This window comes from Vidua macroura, chromosome Z (genome assembly GCF_024509145.1).
Source record: "Vidua macroura isolate BioBank_ID:100142 chromosome Z, ASM2450914v1, whole genome shotgun sequence".
NCBI lineage: Eukaryota > Metazoa > Chordata > Aves > Passeriformes > Viduidae > Vidua > Vidua macroura.
Window position 1 is genome coordinate 46,708,636 of NC_071611.1, and position 23,512 is coordinate 46,732,147.

The following is a 23,512-nucleotide window of genomic DNA, read 5'->3' on the forward strand; positions in this document are numbered from 1 at the left end:
TAACATTTTCTAATAAAATGCACAGACTCCTGCACTGAAAGAAGTGGGGTCTGTGTAGTAAAGAGTAATAAAATGCTGTACAAATAACTTTAAATCCTTTTAAATATAAAAGGACACACACAGCACTAAAAGCTGCTATTCCATGGCAGTAGTCAAGTCACTGCACAGCAGCTGCGGTGTACAACCCTACAGGGCTGCTGGCAATTCCACAGCTTGATAAATCCATCAGTGAATCTACCATGCAAAGGAGGACACTGGCCATTAGAAGCATAAACTGCTACTGAAAAATCAAAGAACTGTGTACGTAACATGTCTGTGGTAGTAAAAATGCAGGGAGCAGTCTAAAGTGAGCTCAGTCAAGCTTTTGTCACTGCACTCAGCTGGAGCTCTAGGTTATCCAAAAGCCAACTAATATTCCTTAACTGTTGATGCAGAATTTCAGTGGCATGTTGTTAAAGAGCTCAAAAAAAATACCAGTACAACAGAATTATGAACCATTTCAGTCTGCTCAATTTCTACTGTAGTATGTGAGCAGTTTGATATAAACCTTCAAAAAGTTGTTGCAAAACACTAACATCTGGTTTCTAAAAAGATTAAAATGCTTTAGATTACTTCTAACATAAATTCTACCCTTACCAACATTTGATTACATAGGTTAGACAGTATCAGAAAGCTGGAGCAAAGAAGCAAAAGTCCAACAACCATACACACAAAAAAATCCCGTTCTCTCCTTATGTTTTCTGAACAACTTTCACAGTCAGAGTAGCTGCAATGGACAGTTACCAAACACAGGACATGCAGCTGATATTTTTTTGACAGCAATCCACAAAACAGCCAGGTCAGAAGAGACCGCTGGATTTCCACAGCACACAAAAAGTGCTCCCCTTATTAAGTAATACCATCTTTGCTAGTCCATGAATTTGTTGATGAATTTGTTATGATCTCCAAGGCTGAAAACCATGTAGCTGTTGCAAAGTGTGATGTGGGTAATTTTTCTGACGAGCTTCACTTTTGTCTAGCTGTTCTTTTGCCAGTGTCCTCTGAAAAAAGGTCCAGAATTCATTTCTATATGAAAGCCCTGGTGAACAGATTGCTTATACTACCTCCAGATGGCAAACTTCTTCACAAACTGCCAGTCCGCACTCCTACCCCAAATAATTTTTGCTGCTAAAACCTAAAATTCATATACATGGTACTTAACAAAAGCTATGTGGAGAAGTGACAGTGGGTAAAAGCTGCCCAACAGATCTTTTTGTCTTGTACATTACTCTGGAATGACATGAGCTTTTTTCTGGCAGTTCTTCTTTCATATTAAAGGGGAAAAGTTCTTTCAAGGTAAAGTACTACCTCAGCATTTAATTCAAGAATACATGAAGAGATTTTCAATTATCAGCATTTTTACTGCTGACACATCTGAATGTGTGCCTTGGTTGGACCACCTCATCTGTTTGGCACACCAGAGGCAGAATATGGATTTTCACTTTATAGAAGTTATTTGAAAAATGAAGCATTTCTTATGAATCTTTCCTTTTTTCTTCTGTCCTAAAATCTTAGAGTATGTAGTTTATCCACACATAAAACTAAAGAACTGTAAGACCTTATAATCTCAATGGGAAAACAACCATATGACCTTGTCTTCAAAAAGACTATCATAACAAAACAAGATGTTTCTGCAATAAAGCCAGCTGATTTGGTTGTGGGGCGGAGGGAGGGGTGTTTGTTTGTTTGTGGGCCTTTTGTTTGGGTTGTCTGTAGTTTTGTTTGTTTTGTTTGGGTTATTGTTTTGGGGTTTTTCTTGAGCCAGCTAAAAAGGGTTGCTTGGAGGGTTGTGTTGTCCCAGAGAAGTAGTTCTCACTCTCGCTGTATGAAACCTTCTGTCACTTCTTTTCTCTTCATGAAGTGGGAATTTTCCCAGAGGCTTACTACTTAGACTACACTTCCTTAATGACAAAGCTTTCAAGAGCTTGTGCTTCTCAGCTACATGGAAAGTTATGAACAGGATGACAAATTCAAATCAAAGCCGTTCAGTCAAAGAATACTTCTCACCTTCCTTCATAAAATTCATCTGATGTTACAAAAAACAGTCAGAAAACAGTATTTCTGGTCTCTGAAAAGCTGTCAATTCTTGTTTAAATTCAAAATTAAAGCAACAGTTGACATTCTGAAAAAAAAGTATTAAAGTTGAATTTTGCCAAATATATTACTAATGTACGAATGTACTTTAGCATAAATATGTACTTGCTTCAGGTTTCCCTCTCCTCCAAAGAGTTTACTATGGGAAGATGCCTTCTCCAAAACAGAAGCTGGGATACTCTACGTAAACTGACTTTCATCTACAACCTGCAGCTCAAACTTAACAAATATTTGATTTTTACCTTCTAAAGCGAGTATAAATCAATTTCTGGTAAAATGTTTTAATTTGAAAGGTCTCAAAAGTCACTTCCAAGTACTGGAAAAGAAAGCATTTCTGGAAGGAAGATAGTATTTTTGGAGGTAGGAACTTCCCATTTCATGCTTCAGAGAAAAATGTTTACAGCTTTTTTGATGCGGAAGAAATAATCTGCCATCATTGTTGATTACTGTGGAAACAAGTCTGCTGTAAAAAAGACAAAGAATCACAGAATAGCTGAGGTTGGAAATGGAAGGGACCATTGGAGGCTGTCATCCTGTCCGGACTATCCAGAGCAGGTTGCTCAGCACAAGGTCCAGATGAGTATCTCCAACATGGGAGACTCCAAAATCTCTCTGGGCAACTTGTGCCAAAGTGCAATCCCTCTCTCCATTTCCTGATGTCCAGAAGGAAGCTCCTGTGTTTCAGTTTGTGCTCACTGCCTCTAATCCTCAATCTCACAACCAGAGTTGTCATAACAGAAGGGAACACAGCTACTGCTTTTTCCTTTTAATTTCAGCTGCTTTTCAGAGTTGTCATAACAGAAGGGAACACAGCTACTGCTTTTTCCTTTAAATTTCAGCTGTTTTGGCCACTTCTCCACATAGCATGCAACCCACAAATGAGGATGCAAGAACATAATATACTGTCCACTTGATTTAGGGTGAGAATATATTGAGGCCAAAGAAAATGAAATTATAAAATCCTACTGGTGGTCTGCCTGTTTGGAGAACAAGGAAGAAAATCCATGAATTTTTTTTTTTTTTTTTAATGTGCATCTGCAACCTTCTCAGTTGCAACATCAAAATGTAAAAAGGCATTTTTATCCTCAGTAGGAGGTAGTATACCAGAGGAAAAGAAATGTATAGTAAAAGAACAGTTAGCTCCCCAACTACACAAGTTCAGACAATCAAAAGCTATGAATTTAGGAAACACGCTCAATTTAAAAGCTAACTTAGAAAAGTTCAATGCAAGAATTAGAAATGACTATGCCGTAACTCTTTCTTCCTCCTAAAAAAAAGGCATAATTTGGGAGAAACTTGCTGAGTAGAAGTTCTAAATCCACCATTTTAACAATGCACAATCAATTAATTCTGGCATGCATGTGACAAGAAATAGGAACAGCTACAAACCTTGAACAATAGCTCATTATAACCTGAAAACCTTTTAAAAGCTATCCACAAAATGCTCCCTTTTTTCAGCTTGCTGTTTTCTGTGTAGTTTAAGTAAGAGCAGCACAGTTACCAAGTAGAGGACCCTACATAACTGACTACAAAACAAAACTGAATATAATGCCAAAGCTGTAATCACTGTAAACACAGAATTTACATACTTATCCAAATGCTCTTACAGCAGAGCAAAAAAGCCCTGGACACAATTTATTCGCATTAAGGAAATTAATTACAACACTATTCACTATCTGTGTTCTCATCTGAAAAAGCTGTAATACAATACAGGGATCAAAAGGAAGGACTAACTACTAGAAGTAAGCAAATTAAGTTTTTTGAACAACAATGCTTCTCTTCCAGAAAACCAACTATATATATTGGTGGACTCTTGCATCAGAGATTCTGTTTCTCATGAACTTAAAAGTCTGATTAATTTCAAAGAGAAAACCTGAAGATAGCATGTGCTAAGAGAAAACAAAAGATTAAGATTCAGCAATGCTCAAACAAGGGAGTCGAGTGCTATTTATTGCACATACTGATTGCTAATTCAGACTGTCAAAACTTTGTTGTGAGGTGACACATAAGCAACAGAGACCTGGCCTTCACTATTTATTTCTAGGCAAAATGAGGAAAGAATTTAAAGAAGTTTTAAGTACAATGTGAATTCTGCTTACAGTCAGGACAGTCTTTTACCCTCCAAATGATGATATTTGATACAGAAATGAAGGAACACAGAGAATCCAACTGTACAATCTTTTCAGAATTAATATGCTTATATATAAGCACGTAGGGTTCAGTATCACATATAACTGCTTTAACTGTTCATTTTACCTTCTCTCTTAACACCAAATGTGCAACAATTCTTTGCTACTGTGACTAGATCTGCTATACCATTGTACAGAAATATCAAAACATCCATTTTTCTCACTGCAGCAGTTTTAAAAATTTATTTCACTCATCTTCCTTTGTACCTGAGGCATATTGCCAAATAATACAAGACTGACAACATGAAGTTAAACGTCTAGACAATAATCTAGACCAAACAGCATGCTAATGACAATGTACATCTCACCAAAGACTTCTTTTTAATTTAAAGTGTTAACGCTAACCAGAGAGAATCCTTCAGCTTTCTCATCCTTCAGAAGACTCAAATATTCACTTGTTTCTTAAGCTGGTCAGCAAGCAGCTGTTATGTATCAGAAAGCTTAGAACGCCAATCAAAGCTTATTTGGAAAACATGAAAGACGTGGCTGGCACATGAAGTACAGCAACTCCCAAGGGCGAATCCTTCTGCCTTTTCTCTTCCCACCAGCTCAACTGCAGATGCAAGATATAAATACTGCCTCCAGCATTTGGACTACTGCAAAAGCCCATACAAGCTTAGTCCATGCTTCTTTTGTGACACTACCTCAATAAGAAGTCAGTATATTTAGAGGAACATTTTCAGAACATAGTTCACTTTGCCTCTGAAAAACAAATTTGTAAGAACAGGGAGACTGTCCTAGTTGTACTACTACCAGTTAATAGAATTACTAACTACTAGTAGTACTACTAGTAACTAATAGTAGTAGTAATACTACTACTAGTCAGTTACATTCAGGAGATTTTTCCTCAATTGCCCTGCTCAAATCTTACTTAAGAAATTTACAGTTATTTACCCTGCAGTGTAATTAACACATGCCTTTAGTTCTCTGATTAGAACACAAACAAAGCAGACATGAGGCATACTTTTTGGTATTGCTAATTTCAAGGAAGCAACAAGTTGATTTAGCTAGTGGATAGAACCCAGACTTCTCAAGCAGGTGCAAAAACACAATTTCAAATTAGAATACAGTAAACAGCTGGAAGCACTCCTTAAAAAACCCACTAGATATGTGGGGATTTTGTAAGATCTTCCAAACTCCATCCCACTCTAGTGCAATTACAGCTTGTACACTCTGGTTTAACAGCAAGATTTCCTATTAAGATGTCTCTTAGGAATGACATGGAAAAAAGGCAATCCCAGCAGTGGAATGTGGAGTGAACACATTCCCAGAAAGCAGAGGATGGAGAGATCAGGAGATTTACTAAGTCATCTTGAAGAAGCAGTGATGGGTTACTATAAAAGCTTCCTAATTATTCATAGCAATTAAAAATTAAGGCTGTTGACCCAGTTACTTATAATTTTAAAGAGGAAAAATCATTTAAGTAACTTCATAAGTAAAAGCAAGGAGACGGCCAAAAAATACCTTCAAGGAGATGAAAGGACAAAATCATGATTGAAATCAGAGGGAGTTTCTCTGTGCAACCGTTGTTCCCATTGCCAGGGCATGGCCTCCACATTTCCAGAATATCCTCAGGACATGCAGTTTTCCCTATCTCTTCCATAACCAATCCTCCCTCTGGGAAGACATCTGCAGATAATGGGCTATTGAAATGTCACTGCGCGACTGATAAGAACTGTAACATCCCATTGTGAGATGCTCCGCCCAGAGGGAAGAGCCAAGCATTCCTAACTGGATATAATCTGGGTTTTTGAGACACCATACTCAGCCTTTTCTGCTGGATTCTGAAGAGGAATGGCTGGGTTTTTCCACTGGATCTTCAAAGGAAGACTACATCCATCTACAGGATCACTGCTCCAACAGAACCACATCTGCCACTCCAGGAGGACTGCAGCCACTCCCAATTTGGACTGCTACCAACATGCTGGCCAAAGGGGTGTCAGGTTGTATTCTGACTCTGTCAGTGTTTTTTCTTTTGTATTATTGCATGTATTTTGTTTGCTTTTTCTCTTTTCCTAATAAACTGTGTTTCTGCCTTGGAGTCCCTCACTTGTTTTGCTTTCAAACCAGAACATAAAGTAAACGTGGAAGACATGACATAGGCAGTTCCAGAGATAGGCAAATATGCTTGATTAAGTGTGGGGAGAATCGTTCAGGTAAGGAGTGTTTATCCTCATTTGTCTAACATGGTTCTGCAATTAATGGACAAGGCCTTCCAAGCTTCAAAGCAATCCATTTCAAAGCAATCCTTGTTTCCTAGTCTATTAAAATCAGCAACAGGCATGACCTGGGGTCAAATGGAAGAAAAATACCCAACAAAATTACAGAATTATGACAGTATTTAACAATAGCAAGTGAGGAGCAAATAAAGTGACTGATGAAATCCAGTGCCAGTAACTACAAAAGAGTCCACGCAAAGAGAAAGATCATTCCAGCTACACTTGTGGACTAAAACCTTCCTTTTGCCTTCTCCCCTTAAATGTACACATTCTATTTGCTCATCTGTTAATTTTATCAGAAGTTCTGCATTGAGAACAATAAGAAAAAGAGTACAGAACAAGACTGAAAAATACCTCAGGGTTTTACAGTACTTTGATAACTGCATTCTTAAGAACCTGTAATTAGTCCAAGAACACTGATTAAATACATGGGTGTGGGGAAAAGCAAGAAGACAGACCTGGACTCTTCAGCTTTTAAATTGCTTGAATGAGTATAATACTGCCAAAAAGAACATTGATGAAGAACACTCACTGTGCCTCAAAAAAGTCCAGCCCACTGAACAAAATATACCTGGTAGAACTTCCCTCTCTGGAAGTCCCTGACCAGGACTACTTGAAGCTTGGTAATATGATGGAACAGGTACAATTGACTTGTATTTGTCAGATACCGGCTTAGGACTAGCTGGTATCTGACGTATACAAAAAAAAAAAGTATACGCTTTTCCCCAAGAGCCGTTGTTCACCTGCTACAAATACTCCCCTCCAGACTTCTAAGTCCAGCTGTAGATAGGCTCCGGGTTTTGGAAAACTCTTCAGTACTTTTGTGTGGTATCAATAAAGCTGCAAGACAGAACAGGACACCATCACCAGGACTGACAGCAGTTCTTTTCAGGAGAAGAAATCTGTTAATTGACATTGTGTGGTTACTGGGGACAAGCAGTTGTTCCCAGCCCTAGTAGTCCTTATAAGACTAGTAAGTGCCCAAATAGGGCAAAAGAACATTCCTGACCTCAGGTCAGATAAAATCTATATGATACTTTCTCCTCACTCTGAAAGCAGTCTGCTTGATTACAGTTTTTCTTTTCTGCACCATCTGTTTGCAGCAGTTTGCGAAACACAGCCTCTCCAAGCACAACAGTAATATAAGTAAAAGGATTCTGCACCATGAAGAAAAAACCATGGCATGTTGTTTCCTGGTTCAGAAGCCCAATACCAACCCTGTAATTTACCTGGAACAAGACCAAGCATCAACTGTCAATTTCTAGCAGGATACAAGCACTGAGGGAAGGCTGAATTTCTTTAGACTGCTCAACATTTAGCACATGACAGACCCTTCTGGGCTCAGATACCTGGAAACTGAAATCTGAGGGAAGAGTAGCAGATAACATTAGGACTACAGAAGTCAAAAGAGAAGAATTTCTGGGGGAAATGTTTTTGTTTCTCTTCTTCCTCAAGACACCCAGAGGTGATGGATGGTAAGACAAGTTGGAACACAGGGAAATATTATTAGGAATGAGGATCTGAATATCAAGGAAATAAACAACGGTATTGTGTGGCCAAGACTTAGCAGTGGGAAAAATGGAACTGGAGAGAGCTGCTGCCAGACACAAGCTCAACCTGTCTAACATTAGAAGATTTTCACTTCTTCTAATAGTGGGATGTTATAACATATTCAAAATATCCTTTCAAGAGCACCCAGCACAGAGCAGTAACTATAGTAAGTGCTCTCAATACAATCTCTCAGAAAGACTGAAAGCCTTGCTTAGTGGCCCTAATAGACCTAGGTCCAGATCTTCTTTCAAGAGCCACTTTGACAGAGAAAAGCACAATTCAGATTATATACTTCAAGTATCAGCAGTTATCCTCAATAAATAATTTAATTTAATGTTATTTCTCCTAGAATCAAATGACTAAGCTATGCTCTGGATTTCTAGACACACAACTGCCAATGTGCAACACCTTACTATGGGAAACTTGCTATGTTTTTACAGGAAATTGTTTCTCTCCAAAATGTCAACCATACAAAAAAGCTTATGGGAATGAATAAGTTGAAAATAACTGTGATGCAAAAATGTTTTTAATGAACAGTTCATCTGGGGGAGGAAATGCAATCAAATACTTAGCTCTGTATGACAGGGTTAATGCATTTCTGTGAACTGATAACATGCTTCTGGGTGATAAGGGCAATTCAGGTTTTCTGCTTTTCATTTGATATGAAAGAAAAGCTGTCTAATATTCATTATATGCCTTGTGCATGGTTTACATCGTATTTGCTTGTGCATATCAAGTAACAGACAAAAAGCACCAACCCTGTACAATTACTGTAAAGGGGGAAAGCACTGGGGCTACATGAGCACACCGTGCAGCAGAGTCAGGTAAAAATTACATTCAGCAGTTGAGGCTGGCATTTACCAGCCTGCAAGCTTATACTTTGCAATATTATTTGGGGTCAGGCAGGAAGGATCAGTACCTTGAAGTGAGAGGTCTCTAGCTTCAGTCCCCTGATTTGTGAGGATTACTCAAAATTGCACTTAGAGTGCATAAGCTATTTTCTTTGATTAATGAACAATCTGAATCACATAAATGAAGGTAAAGTTCAAAAAAATATCTGCACATTGAGGCCTTTGTGTGTGTGAAATTTTTCATTCACTTTACACTACTGTAGAACTGTATTCAACAGAAAAAATACTTTTCTTCCTGAAAAAACAAGTTTACTCTCCTTTTCACTTCCTCCCAAGTTCCCAAGTATATCATCACTGATGCTATCTCTTTCACTATTTCCACACGCTAATTTTTTTTAAGTGACAAAAATAAAAAAATCAATGCTATCACTATTTATTTACTTTTACAAACCACTCATTTGTGTTCACTGTGTATATCCTAGTACCCTTTGAAAGAGTATCAAGATGGATTGCAATAAGTACAATGGATGACAAAAGGAGGAAACAAATGCCACCTGGAAGTTATTACACAGGCAGAAAAAAAAAACGGTTGTAATCTCTTTGCTTTCTTTTCTTGATCCCATGTTAGAGCAGCACTACCAATGAGGGAAACACTTCTAGATTTCCTATGTACTGTAGGTATGTATCTGTAAGAACACCCAGTGAACCTGGACAAGTGGTTTACCTCAGTTAACACCTACTGCTAGTGTTAAATTGCAGCAGTACATTCATTCATTTTAGGAGTATGGTGATAATGTGCAGCTACTTCTGCTATTCCTAGCTGCAGCTTAAGAATACATGAAGCTATTACCCTAGAAACAGTTTTTGGGGTATTCCAAAAACATAGCTAATAAAAAGGTAGATGCCTGATTCAGAGCTTTGTGACATGAAGTAGAGAAAACATTAATGCACCAGCCAAATGCTTTATGCACTCTGAAAAGACCAAAGATGTCCTTATCTCCCTTAAGCACCCAATGCCAACCTAACACTCAAAAAACTACCACAAACCAAACCAGCTCTTGCACAAGTCTTGATTTCAGCTTATTCCTTTGTTTTGTCCCAAAGGTCCACAGTATCATACTCAATAAAAAGGAACACTGAACTTCTAGCAATGGATTCAGATGGCGTTCTTTAAAGAGACTGCACATCATCACGGTGAAAGCTTCACAGAGGGACAATCTACCTAGGAGTTCCTGAAAAGGCCCTACACCCCCTCTTTCCAGTGAAAAACTGATCCATTCAAACACAAATCAGAAAATTTTCTTCAAACAATACAGATGTCTTTGATCACTTTGGAAAGGCTAGAAATGGGCACATTTTCACCACAGTACAAAATACAAGATGGGTCAGCTACAGCAACACCAGCTGATGCTTTCAAATACCAGTTTTTCCTTGGTATGCAAACCAAGTGCTACTCGGAAAGGAGCACTTCCTTACAAGCACTAGGACAGAAGTTATTCCCCTTATCTCCTTATTCATAAACCCATGGACTCTTCCAGAAACATAGTTTCACTGCTGAGTAAAGTTTATTAATCTCTAATCCTGTCAACAACCTTGCTGAAAATATGTTATCGAAGCTCCCTCCATTCTTGTGATGGATGTTGACTGCTTTCTGAAGTTTACTCTGAACATCACAGCCACTGACATTTTACCAGAAAATGGGTATTAGATAGATATAATCCACCTAAAAGATTGTTGCAAAAACATGCTCAAAAATCTAGGTACCAGATTTACAAAGACAACAGAAAAAGTGCCAAAATTTCAATCAAATTGCAAAGCAGCAGGTCAGTCATAAGTAGATTTTACTGAAAATTACAGATTAGTCTGAACACTACTGTTTCCATTCCATTTATATAGCTGGATTATTTCTGCAGCTTGTTAGTTCTGCAGTTGCTTTCTCTCTGATGGGAGAGGACGGGGGAGAACCAACACACAGACACACAAAAAAACCCAAACAAAATCAAAACAAACAAAGAAAAAAAATCTCACACATAAACACCATCACAAAGCCCCCACAATTTTCTGAAAGCCTCCAAGGTTAAGTTGAAAATCTGAAATCCCAAAAAAGCTAAGCAAAAGACATGATACACAAATCTCTATCTACATCAAAAAGCTGTGGTTTAGCATTTCAATTGGAATTTAATTATTTTACTTTTTTAATAATTCCAGACCTCTCCCCAACGGCAAACTTACAAGTACAAAGAGCATCTTTATTTCTGACAAGTGAGTAATCTAGTAGGATTCATAGCCTTTATCTAGCTCCTTCTCTATATTTATACTTCTTTTTTCAATATAATGGCTGCAAGGCAGTCGATTTTCAATTTTTAATGCAAGGTATAGGATGTGAAACCCAGAAAACCCTGCCTTTAGGGTCAACTACATAACCCTTTTCAGCTGTAGAACTTTTCTAGACAACAAACTGTTTAAGTCATAAGCAATCACAAACCAGAAAATACAACATTCATTCTACTGAATTCATTCTACTTCCCTGCATTAGCTTTTTCACCCAGGTCATCATACAACTCATCTTGCTCCAGGACACCCTATGGAAAGAAGCTGTGTTTCCTTCTTCAAGCAACTGTCTTGGAGCTGTGACAAAATCATGACATCAAAATCTTTCTGTAACCAAAGGTCAGATAACATTTACATACAGGCAATGTTTGTCTGCACTGGTTACTTATGCTGATAATTATTGATTTTTTTCAGACCATCTTGAGTGGCAAAGTTTTGGTGGCTGGCTACAGGGATAACCTCTGTCAGATGATGTCAGAAGCTTCCTCTATGTACAAAAGCCAATGCAGCCAACTCCAAAATAGAACCACCACTGGCCAAGGCCAAGCCCATCGGTGACAGTGACTGCATCTCTAAGAGAACATATTTAAGAAGGGGAAAACTGCACAAAAGCAGCAAAGTAGACCTCAAGGTCAGTGAAAATTCTGCTCCAGGCACTGTAGGAGACATTTTGCAGCCTGTGCTGAAGACTGTGATGAGGCAAGCTCTCTCCCGGCAGCCTACTGAGGTCCATAGTGCAGCAGAGATCACCTGCAGCCCACAGAGTCCACACCTGAGCAGGTGCCTGAAGGAGGCTGTAACCATGTTGGAAGACATACTAGGGCAGTTCATGACGAACTGCAGCCTATGGGAAGGATTCATGCTAGGAAAGTTGGGAGGGACCTCATCCTGCAGCAGGGAAAGAACATGAGGAGGCAGGAGCAGCAGAGACAAGGGTGATAAACTGACCACAGCCCCCATCCCCCATTTTCCTGAGCCACTCAGACAGAAGAGAAGAGAAATCTGGAGCTGAAGCTGGGAATAAGAGAGGAGCGGGTGAAACATGTTTTAAGGTTTGTTTTTATTTCTCATTATCCTTCTCCAGCTTTTCACTGGCAGTTAATTAAATTAATTTGGTATTAATTAATTAATACCAAGTCTGGTTTGCCATGACCATACTTGCTGAACCTTCTGTCATACTTTTTCTTCACCATCCAGGATGAGGAAGGTGAGTGATTAGAGTGGCTTTGGTGGGCAATTTGTGTTCAGTCAAAGTTATCTCATCATAACATAACCTCCTTTCTCCACTGAATTTTACTTTAGTTTCCATATTGTCTTATATGTTCTGCATGAATGAACTATACTCTGGAATTTGCTTCATGTCTCCTAATTCAGTAACATGTACAGAGGTAATGTGGATTTAGTATTTCCTTCTTTGTAGTTGCCAATTCTCAGCTTGTGATATTCTCTTTGACTTAGTAAGGTAAAGCATCTCATTGCTGGGTGATCTCGCCTGGCTAGTTATCACCCATTCTCACTCTATTCCATCAGGAATTCCCACAACCCCATCACACTCTTACCTTTCTCAAGTAAACAAGACCCAGCTCTCCCAAACACTCCTACTACCATAGCTCCTTGTGCTCCAACTGATACTCATGGTAACATCTGAAAGCAAAAGCAGCAACACAGATGCACGTCAGCCAATACCTGTGACATATCCACATAGCTCAGCAGTTTTCAGTTGTTTGTCTAGCAGCTTAGCAGCCAAAATAACCCTTTGACATGAAAACTTTGAGAAAGAGGACAAGTTACTGCAGTTATATCTAGGTCATTTTAAGAGACTAACATCTTTTGGTGGAGATTGTTATCACCAGTATTTTTATACAACTGAACAAATTACCACTGTTGCTCTTAATGAAGGCATACCTCCCTCCAGGCAAGAACACAGGGCTCCCACATTTACACAAAAAGTATATACACCAATTAAAGACACATATATAGCCCAGTTTTCTTTTAGGCATATTTCAGCAGAAGACAAGATCTCAGTAAGTAGCGTATAGAACCAGAAGAGGTTTCAAAGTAGCTGGGTCATCCAGTCCCAACAGCAAATAATTAGCTATACGACTGCATACTATAGACAAATCTCACAAAAAAAAACCCACCTTGTAAGTTTACAATGCATTCAACACACATAATTCTATGAAACCATAAAGCCAGTTTCAGCAAACCTTTTTTTTATAACTTACATAATGCACTGAGGCAATTAGAAGTAGAGGACAGTGGCCACTGCCATGTGGCAGATACTTTTAAGAGATACAGAGATTTTAAGATTTTAAGAGATACTTTTAAGAGATACAAATGACTATTTATATATATATATATATATATATATGAGGTATTTAAGTTTGTGTGTCTGTCTGTGAGCATTTCCACATGCATGTGCTGTTTGTCTCTAGAAGCAAACAAACTCAAAGTATGCATGTCAAAAGGCTTCTTTAAGATCACTAGTATGTTAATAAAAGTAATAGCCAGTGGAAAAATAAAGAATAGTCAACAGAAATGTATATGTAAATTACATACAATGAATAACAACCTTGTCACTTGAGATATATAATTTTTTTTTTGTTTCAGCACCTTTTCAATTTCAACAGCTTCTGTGTTATCTTCAAAGCAAACCAAAGATTTCTAATAGCCTCTCTATGGTAATAAAGATTAGCCACTGGAGTTCTGGAAGAATTTCTCTTGCCCTTCTCTTTACAAATACAGATTTCTGAGTACAATAGCACATGACTTGTTAAACATAGACATGAAGAGTGAAATCAACACAGACCAGTAGATCAGACATGAACAATATTTGATCTGCAAAGTTGAAGCATGACTATTTGTGGTTGATTGTGAGAATTATTTCTACACTTCTGAAAGCAATAGAGCAAATCTGCTCCTCAAAACCTGCCTGGATCTGCTCTCTTTCACAATGCTTTCTGGAAAGGAACATCTGCAGTGCTTAGGTGAGTAAATTTAGAATTTACGCTCTCACTGCCCAAATTTTTCCAAAAGAAAACATGCTACAGCCAGAGCAAAACTCTGCAAGTTCAGACTTAACCAGAGATCAGACTGCCACATTTCTTTTTTTATACACAACAACCAAAGTCCACTTCCCCTTCTTTCGTAAGTAACACATTCGTAACAACAGCAGCTTGCTTCATGTGCAAAAGTGTTTCTTGGTAACACCATAAATACAAAAGTTCTAAGCCCAGTTCATACAAAATCCAAGGAATCCAAGCAGTTGAAGCAAGACAGCATTTTGTTTACCAGTGCTGAATCACTTTCATGTCCCAGAAACGTGTCTCCCAGGACACAGTTCTTCACCCTCAGCCTGCAAGCTGTATTTGCCATTGAGCACTCCAGGCAGTCCTCGAGAACAGTAACCACATGTCCTGGTCTCCCCTCTCTTAAGACTTTGTGATAGCTCTCCCCTTTTGATGTCACTGCTCCAGTGATAACATAAAAAGCTTTAGTGGTCACAAGAATGCTGAACGTAATAATCTGGATGAGGTGCAATTCAGCCCACCAAAGGGGGCACTTTTTTACTGAAATTTGAAATTTTTTCCTCCAGCAATAGCCTTGAAAAGGACAAGCTTAATCGGCCTGGGAGGTAGTAAAAGCAAGGAAAATGCCTGGAGAGCCTTAAGAACAATGCAGGAGGTTCCAGCATGACTCCTCAAATGAGCTGAGGAGAGCACAAAATTTTTAAACACAAGGAGCAGCAAACCAAGACAGCAATGGCTAGGCAAATCAAGGCAAAGCCATAAAACACACATGTTCTATAGGAAATCACCTCTTAAATTCATCACATGGACTGACTGCAAGGAAGAAGCAGCTGACCCCCACACTCCAAAAAGGCACCACATAGGCCCCAGCATGGCTGAAAATTTATTTTCAGTACCACACACAGCTGTTAGTAACTTGAAATTTCAGACATCTAGAAGCTGGTGGTCTACATAAAAGAACACAAAAGTGTATTTGTAAACCACAATTCTTCAGATGCACTGTGTCTACAATCCAAGAAAAATGGGGTTATCAGACCAAAATGGTCATATTGATGAGTTACCCTGTTTCTCAAATAGGACAAACTCTCCCAGAATGAGCATTTCAAAGTCACTTTTATGTCTCCAAAAACCATCCTTGCCCTTTTACATATACTGATTTGAGTTACCACAGCATAACTTTCTAGCGCAGGTAATCCCTAAGCAGTAACTCCAAAGATACTGCATAATAAATATCAAAGCATGTCAGTATGCAAATATTCAACAACAGTCATACTTATGCTAACCGGTATTAAAGTATTCTCACCTACTGCTCTCTACAGAGATCATAAGATCTTTCATGGTTATGCTAGACCTTCCTCTTAAAGAGATACAATAAATCTTAGACAACATTTCTTCTTCAAATTGTGTAAATTTAAGATCTTTAGAAGATCAAAATTAAAACCATTCCAGGTGGCAATCATTCAGATATCTCTTTTCTGGACAATCAACCCTATTTTGAAAATCCATAGAGACAGAAAAGGTCAAAACTAGACATGGTGCCTTGAAAACAAAGCTCTCTTACAGCGTTGTCCAGTGGTAGAATGATCTCTTATGTCTTGCTTTTTAATCCAAACTATTAGATGACTTCTTTACCTTTCTTACTACTGCTTGAGACCAAAAAACCCCAAGGGGCTAAACCAGCAGAAAATGGAGAAACACAAAAGTGCAGAAGAACTAAGTTACTAGAAACAGTTACCTCTCTGTGACATCAGTCACGAACAGAAAATGCAGCATTCAAACAATACCTGATAGGAAACGAAAACTTGACATAATGCAGAAATGTAATGCTACAGAATAATAAATGAAACAAATGACACTACTCTTTGTTTTAAAATGCTTTAAAACCACTTTTACCCCAACCTAGCTGAAGACTCAGTAACTCCAGAACACTCTGGCATCCTTGTTTTGCTTCACTACCCACCCTGCCACACAGCCTCCACACAGCCCATAAACAAGAGATACAGATGATGCTTCAGTTAATTCACAGTAAATAAGTCTATAACAATATGGACAATTCACTTGCTTTGAAAATTCTCTTTTATGGCCCAGATGTTTTAAGAGCAATCCTCAAAAGAAATCAGTTGTTACATGAACATCAGAATAATGAAAATCTGCATTTGTGGAATTTTGTTATGTAGTTTTATGTTTTCTCCTGCAGTAAAAAAGTTTGCCTCCAAACCCTTACAATTCCCATTCCCTGCAATTCCTTTGGTTTCCCAAGCTCTCAAGATCCTCCTTTATTTCCTGTGTCCTTGTCAGAGAGACCATACACTGCAGCTGTTTGGAAGCAAAATACTGTCTAACTACCTGTGTCCACAGATCACTAAGTCAGACAAAACAGCATCAGATTCCTTCAAGCTGTTTGCTTGAGAGAGCAGACTAATTTATCTGGTACTTAACCAGTGATTTACTAGAAGTTTTTTTTTTTTTTTTAAACACTAAAAAGCCTCCCTCAAGTTTGAAGCTATTTACAGAGGAACAGGATTAAGTGAACAAGTATGACAGCTTTACATAAGAATGCCAATTTCACTTTTACATGGTAAATTACCTGAGGAGGTCATTTACCACAGTTTTTCACTCTTTTCCTACTTTTTGCTGTGTTCATATTTTATATTATTGACTGAATTCTTGTCTGTACCATTCTCCCTTAAAAATACTATAGAAAATGTATAGACTAGTAGAGTCATCGTATTACAAACACTGGTTTGGTAAAGACTAACAAAAAAGGATAAGAAAACATCAGTGAATATATTTTTATGTTTTTTACATACTCTCCAAGCTTGGAAAAAAATCCATTTCATTGCTGAACACATCTCTCAATTAATTTATCTGGCACTTTCTGAAAGCGTACCAAGGAAAGACAGAAAGACAGGAAAGACAGAACCCAACATCCCCTATACTTCTAGGACTGAAAAATAAAAACTGAAGCATATACTTTTGTCTGTCAGATGAGAACAGACAGTTTGTACATAAACCAGCAAGTATGTTAGGAAGAAAGGATGAGGCGCAGAAGTGTAACTCTGCTTTAAACACAAAGAGCTATTGATGTTTTACCCAAAAGCATTTATACATTAAATACCCATAATAAAAGGTACTTTTGGGTGTGTGGGGAGGAAGCATATGAAAAAAATCAAGGTTAAAAAAAAGCAGTCTCCAAAACTGAGGTGACATTTGCGTGCCGAAGCAAACTGAGTTCTCACCATCACTTCTGACCATGTGCAACTAAACCAGTCCCAAATTGCTGTTCCTTCTCTATTTGCAATGCCTGAAGCAGACATCCCCAAGATAAAGGTGACATGCTCACTACACAGTAACATAAAGTTTTTCAGGCTGCAAGAGACTGCTGGATATCTGATAATTCAATCCCCCTGCTCAGACCAGGCTAATTTAGAGCAGTGCCTTGTCTGTCAAAGTTCTGAATCTCTCCAAAGTTCTAAAGTCCATAATGTCCGCAGTTCTCTGCTTCAGAGTGAAAAAAGATTCTTCCTAAAAATATCTGCCACATATTTAGGTATTTCCACCTGAGCCCTATTCCCAGTGACTTGCCTTACCAGCCTGCAAAAGTCTGGCAGTATCTTTTCTTCATCTACCAGAAGAGGAGAACACAGGCCATTGGGATCTCTTAGTCGGGATCTCCCCTGGGCCATCTATTCAACCATGCTTTGCAATCCTAGTGTCCTCTACCTCTCTCCACAAGTCCCATGCTCCAGCCGTTACATCAGCTTGCTGTCCTTAAGCTCGCTCACTCCACTAGATCAGGAGCTGCTACCCACCCATTCAAGCCCCTCATGGCACACAATTCTTCTGCCCTAGTACAAGCCTCAGCCTTTGTTGAACGTCATAAGGTCCCCAGTTCTCCAGGCTGTCAAGGTCCCTCAGAATAGCACACCTGCACCCCAACATACCGACTGGTCCTCACCATATAATGTAATCAGTGAGACAGCTGAGGATCACCATATAATGTAATCAGTGAAACAGCTGAGGATTCCACCAGATAGGCATGTTGTTCCATATTTGGGTGTTTTCCAGGTTTGTAAGGTGATAAAATCCTAGTCACTACTGAATAGTTTTTACCATATTTACCACTTTCATAGCTTTTCCCTAATCCTTCACGTTCAGAATGCTTCATCAAATAAAAAGCCACCAAAATGCAACAAATCCTTTAAGTTATTTTTCCTCTGTGTCCAAATTCTTCATTAGTAATATTTTTTGGTATCTCATTGCAGAATCAATACCTTTTGGGCACAGGAGATTGACAGTGTTATAAAAATGAAATTAAGTTTTAATAAAGAAAAGAGTACTTTTCTATCTCATTCACTTTTTCAGTCCACTCAACAGGCCCTTGTGACAAACACCAACTGCATCTTGACTCTCGCTTTCTTGAAATACATCCCTGCAGTATGTACCTCACTTTGCTCATTTTTACAAGCATAATCACGTATTTCTTAAGTTTGAAGACATGTTGTCTTCAATAATAAAACCAGGACACACTTGCCACACTGGTGGCTAAAAGCTTTCACCTCCAAGCCTCCAAAAATCAAAATGCATTTCTGAAACAGCTCAGAAATCTAACCTGTACCCAACCTCCAAAACAAGCTGTAAAAGCGATTTTCAGATCGTATCATAAACACTTTATGTAACCTTGCTCAAAAACACACACAAGCCACAACGATTATAGACTCACAGGGTTTCTGTGCCAAAAGGCTCAATATCCTACGACTAAATCTGCATGATAATTCTTTCCAAAAACTACTGCTTACTCTGTTTGGCTTTGGGCCACTTCAACTTACAAATAGGAAAAAAGTGATGCCATGGAAAAGATATATACAGAAAGCCTGCACACACTAAAAAAGCAGATAAACACATTTTTTATGGAAATTCAAAAAATCATTTTAGACTGTTGACTTGTAGGTATGGAGGAAAAAAATCCACCACAATCCAAATCCCACAGACATTTGCACAGGCTCTTAATGAAAGCAAAAGTATCCATGTGCCTAAAAGTCAAAACTTTACCAAGCAAGAACCCAAGCAGAGAGTAAACCTAAATCTCCAGTATTTTCACTCTGGAACCTGAATATACTTTAGGTACCATGCAGCAAAAGATAAAGAGGAGAAAACTTTCAGCTGTGCTGAAAAAATAGGCAGCAATAGTTTCCAAACTGTATGTTGCTATTCCATGGTGCAGGTTCAATCACACGGCATGGCACAGGAGCTGTTCCAAGTATTCTCTGACAGATCCAACTGTTCTATACAAACAGCTAATGTTTCTAGCCATACTTCATGGTTTAATAGCCATTCCTTGGGCTCTTACACAACTAGAAGTCATGCAAACAAACACAGAGCATGGCTTTTAGTAATTTTTAGACTATTTAAGGGGAGTATTCCTAAGAGGGAATTTTCCAGGCATGCAGATTATGAAGTATTTTAATAAGATTCACAGAATTCATCCTTTACTCCTCCACAGGCTGGCAGAAAATGTATAACATCACTACCTTCCTTGTACCTTCCTTCCAGAAAAATGTGCACAAGCACAAATAACTTTTTTTTGGAAATAGAGATTGGTAATATTACGGAAGAAATGCAATTCCACTATTCTTAAAGGATATCAGAAACAATCATAAACACCCTCTAACAGTTTAAGCAATATTCTTTACTGATACTGGCTGCATATGCTTGTGCTACAGTCATGTGCCTTACACAGAAGAACAGAAATTCAGTTAAACACTTAATTAAGTTTTTCAGGTGGTTATTTTGCTGGAATTTTCTTCTTGTTGTTGTTTGCGGGGGGTTTGGTTTAATTTGGTTTTTGTAATTTAAATGCTAGATTATGTTTCCTTTAATATTTTAATTTCCCATTTGGGACTGTCCTAGAAGCTGGTGACCAGACCCAAATGCTTAGAGATGTGAGTTTTGAAATACTACAATGAAGGGTGGTTATTAGGGTGGTTATTATAACAGCCCATGGTCAAGAAAACCACACCAGCTGCCAGACAATGCAGCAAGCAACACAGATTATTTGTCTGGATGCAGAACCCCAGTCATTACAAAAGACATTAGAGAAACATCTTGACACACTTTCCCACCCTGAGACTGATAACAGATGTTACTTTTTCATACATCGTGGTGACAAAGGGCTTGCATGAGAGGGATGATGCAGAGACTCAACCTAAACACAGTGCCAGGGATAATGGGAACAGCAACTCAGGAGCTTAGAGCTGGGATGCCAGGCTCTCCATTGAGAAAATCTAAAGAAGAGTGTTTTTAGAATGAACATTTGGAGCATGTGTGTGCATTTCAGAAGCTCAGAAAACACTGTATATCATGCTTGCTTAAAATAGTTGTGAAAATACCTATGACATACTATTTAAAAAACTTCCTGCATCTTTCCTTAAGTGAAGTATGCATTCTTTGCCCTACATTACGCATCAAGCAACTTCCTGAAGGAAGCTTTATTTTAAGTCATCAAAACACAAGAACAGGACTATTTTTCCTATCAAGAATGGAGGATCTTTTCTTTATGCACAGAATGCTAACAACCAAGCATTTACTGTACTTCACATACACAAACAAGAAAAAAAAAAGGTTTAGAACAAGCATAGAAGAATGCAATGTGGATTTAAGAAAAAAAAAAAGGCACTAAAAAAGGTATAACATAACAAAACAAACAAAATCCAGTAAAACAAAGGTGTGGAAAAGCAGCACTATCTTACTGAAATATTCATGTAAAGGGAGCTCTCAGTGTGCCATGATTTAACCCTGAACAGGTACCAGCAGCAGCCCTCCATCACTCTCCCCCTTTGCCACTGGGATGTAAGCAAAAATCAGGAAAGGTAAAACTCGTATCCTGAGATAAGAACGGTTTAGTAATTGAAATAAAAGTAAAATACTAAAACAACATTAATGATATAGTATTATAATTATAATCAATAGGGAGATGAGGGGGTGGGGGGAAGGGTGACCCAGGAATAAAACCTAAGAGAAACAAGTGATACACAATACCATCAGTCACCACACAGAGACGGATGCCCAAGGGAAGAAAATTAACTCTATTCCAGCCAAAACCAGGGCACTGAAAAATTCGTAACATTCTCTCTTATTCTGTTACCATACCTTCCTGTTAACCCATCCACATTTTGCATTACATTTACAGTGACACCCTTATGTTTAGATGACACCTTATGTTTAGATCTCCATTTGAACTTCTAATATGAAGCAGATGCTATACGAGATCATTTAAAATACCTAGGGTGCAAGAACTAACAAAAAAGCTGCAAAGCTATCAGTTGAAAAAGATTTAAAGCCTATCTTTCTCAGGGAAAAAAAAAAAAAAAAGAAAAAAAAGTGGTTAAAAATATCCTGTCTGCATGTGGATTTCATTTAGCCAAGATAATTCATGGGTGAAAAAAGGGCTGTATAAGCAGCAAAACTAAACATTAAAAGGCAGAGAAAAAAACTCCAAACCCCATCATTATTTTTAAATTGAACACAGCTTTTCTGAGAATTTACAATGTTCTCAATCATGCTTATTAATATTCTTTACAGCAGTTTCTCATTTTGACCTTTCTGTGACAAGGCAAATATATTTCTCAAGCTCAGTATTTTGATGATTTAGACCAAAAGGATAATTTAGATTATTTCATAAGCAGATGTTACAAAGCAGAGCATGCATTTCGAAATTAAAGACATATCTCTGGTCTTCTTGCTATTATTAAACTGAAATTTGTACTTTAGAGAATATTCTGAATTTTTAATTTCCATGCTTTTGCATACTTACATCTAAAATATGCCAGATTAGACAAGGATTAAGTTGTTCATACTCTGTGAACTACAATCAAAAGAACTGTATATTAATTTTATATTCTATATTTTCTTTTAAAAAAATTTGTTTCAGTCTCACACTATCCTTAAATACTTAATGTTGGGGGCAAGGGATTGCAATATATTAACACTTGCTAGCATCCACTTCAGCTGTTTTGATACTGGCACCTAAAAGGCACACTTCCAAAGAACAACTTCAGGCCATAAAATCATAATTTCCAGTTCCTATAAATACTACAAGTTAAAAGAGGAATAAAAATATAAAAGTGATAGGCACAGAGCATGGCTTAAAATAAATGCACCTTATCTGAAAATAATTGTTAAGGAAGTACATTTGCATTTATTTTCCAAATAAATCCAATAAATATGAAACTCATATCTCTTATAACTAACTTCCTGAAACAAACATTTATTTTGTTATTAACAGATATTTATAAATGTCTGTTAACATTAAATCTGTAATTACTATATTCTATTCAAAGCACAACAAATTTATGTAAAAACATAGCCTCCTATCTTCCTTCCTATAATTCAAAAGTAGCAAAACTAACATACCAACATTATAATAAATAATTCTGATATGCTAAAGGTAATTGCAATCTCGTGTTCAAAACAGAATATGTTCAAACATGCAAAGTAACAGATTTATAATATTGTGCTAATTCTAACCAAGAAGTACCGTCAAGCCATTTCTTTGCATCACACTTTGACCAAATTAAAATGGAGAGGCTCTAATGATTGTTTCTGGTTTCAGTGGGGTTTTTTTTTGTTTGTTTGTTTATTTTTTCTTTAATCTATCAAAATCAATTGCAACTCTTGAGAAATCTCCACATACTGAACATGCTTCACTTGTTCCTACCAAGAAGCTATCTTTCCATCTCACTTTATTTCATATGGTTATAAAGCTGTGAAGGCATCACCATGTCATAAATAAAAAAACTAGTGTCTACCACCAGGCATGCCAGAATTAAATATGACTTTCACTGTAAAGCCACATTAACTGCTCTCCTGTTCGAGAACAAAACCACAAATACCACACAGAGATGATATAACTATGCACAACTGCTAAAAGCACAAGCATATACAGAATTAAGCAGAATCACTAATAATTCAGCTTTCTACTGCACTTAACTGACACCTCATATAATCTTCACAAGAAGTCCAACTCCGCACATTTTTACAATCAGCTAGGCTTGAAAACTGGCACTAATCCTTTCAATTGAAATTTCAGCTTCTCCATACTCAAAGACTTAGCAAATGCAGTTATCTGCCAAAATAAGCACCTTTCGTTACTCCTCTTAATATAGGACTTAACCTCATGTGCACCTTAAAAAACAACTAAACTAACTAAA

General features: G+C 37.8%; 1 protein-coding gene across 3 annotated transcripts in view; it reads right to left on the bottom strand.

The window, feature by feature from the left end:
• The window catches only part of RNF38 (ring finger protein 38), a 111,880-nt gene that overhangs the window by 84,840 nt on the left and 3,528 nt on the right, over window positions 1–23,512 (bottom strand). The window contains exon 2 of one of the 3 annotated variants that reach the window (XM_054003133.1): window positions 12,834–12,918. The exons of the other annotated variants lie outside the window; for them this stretch is intronic. Within the exon in view, the coding sequence (XP_053859108.1) occupies window positions 12,834–12,882 (49 nt within the window). The 5' untranslated portion in view covers window positions 12,883–12,918. The remainder of the gene's footprint in view (window positions 1–12,833; window positions 12,919–23,512) is intronic. 3 annotated transcript variants of the gene reach the window in all.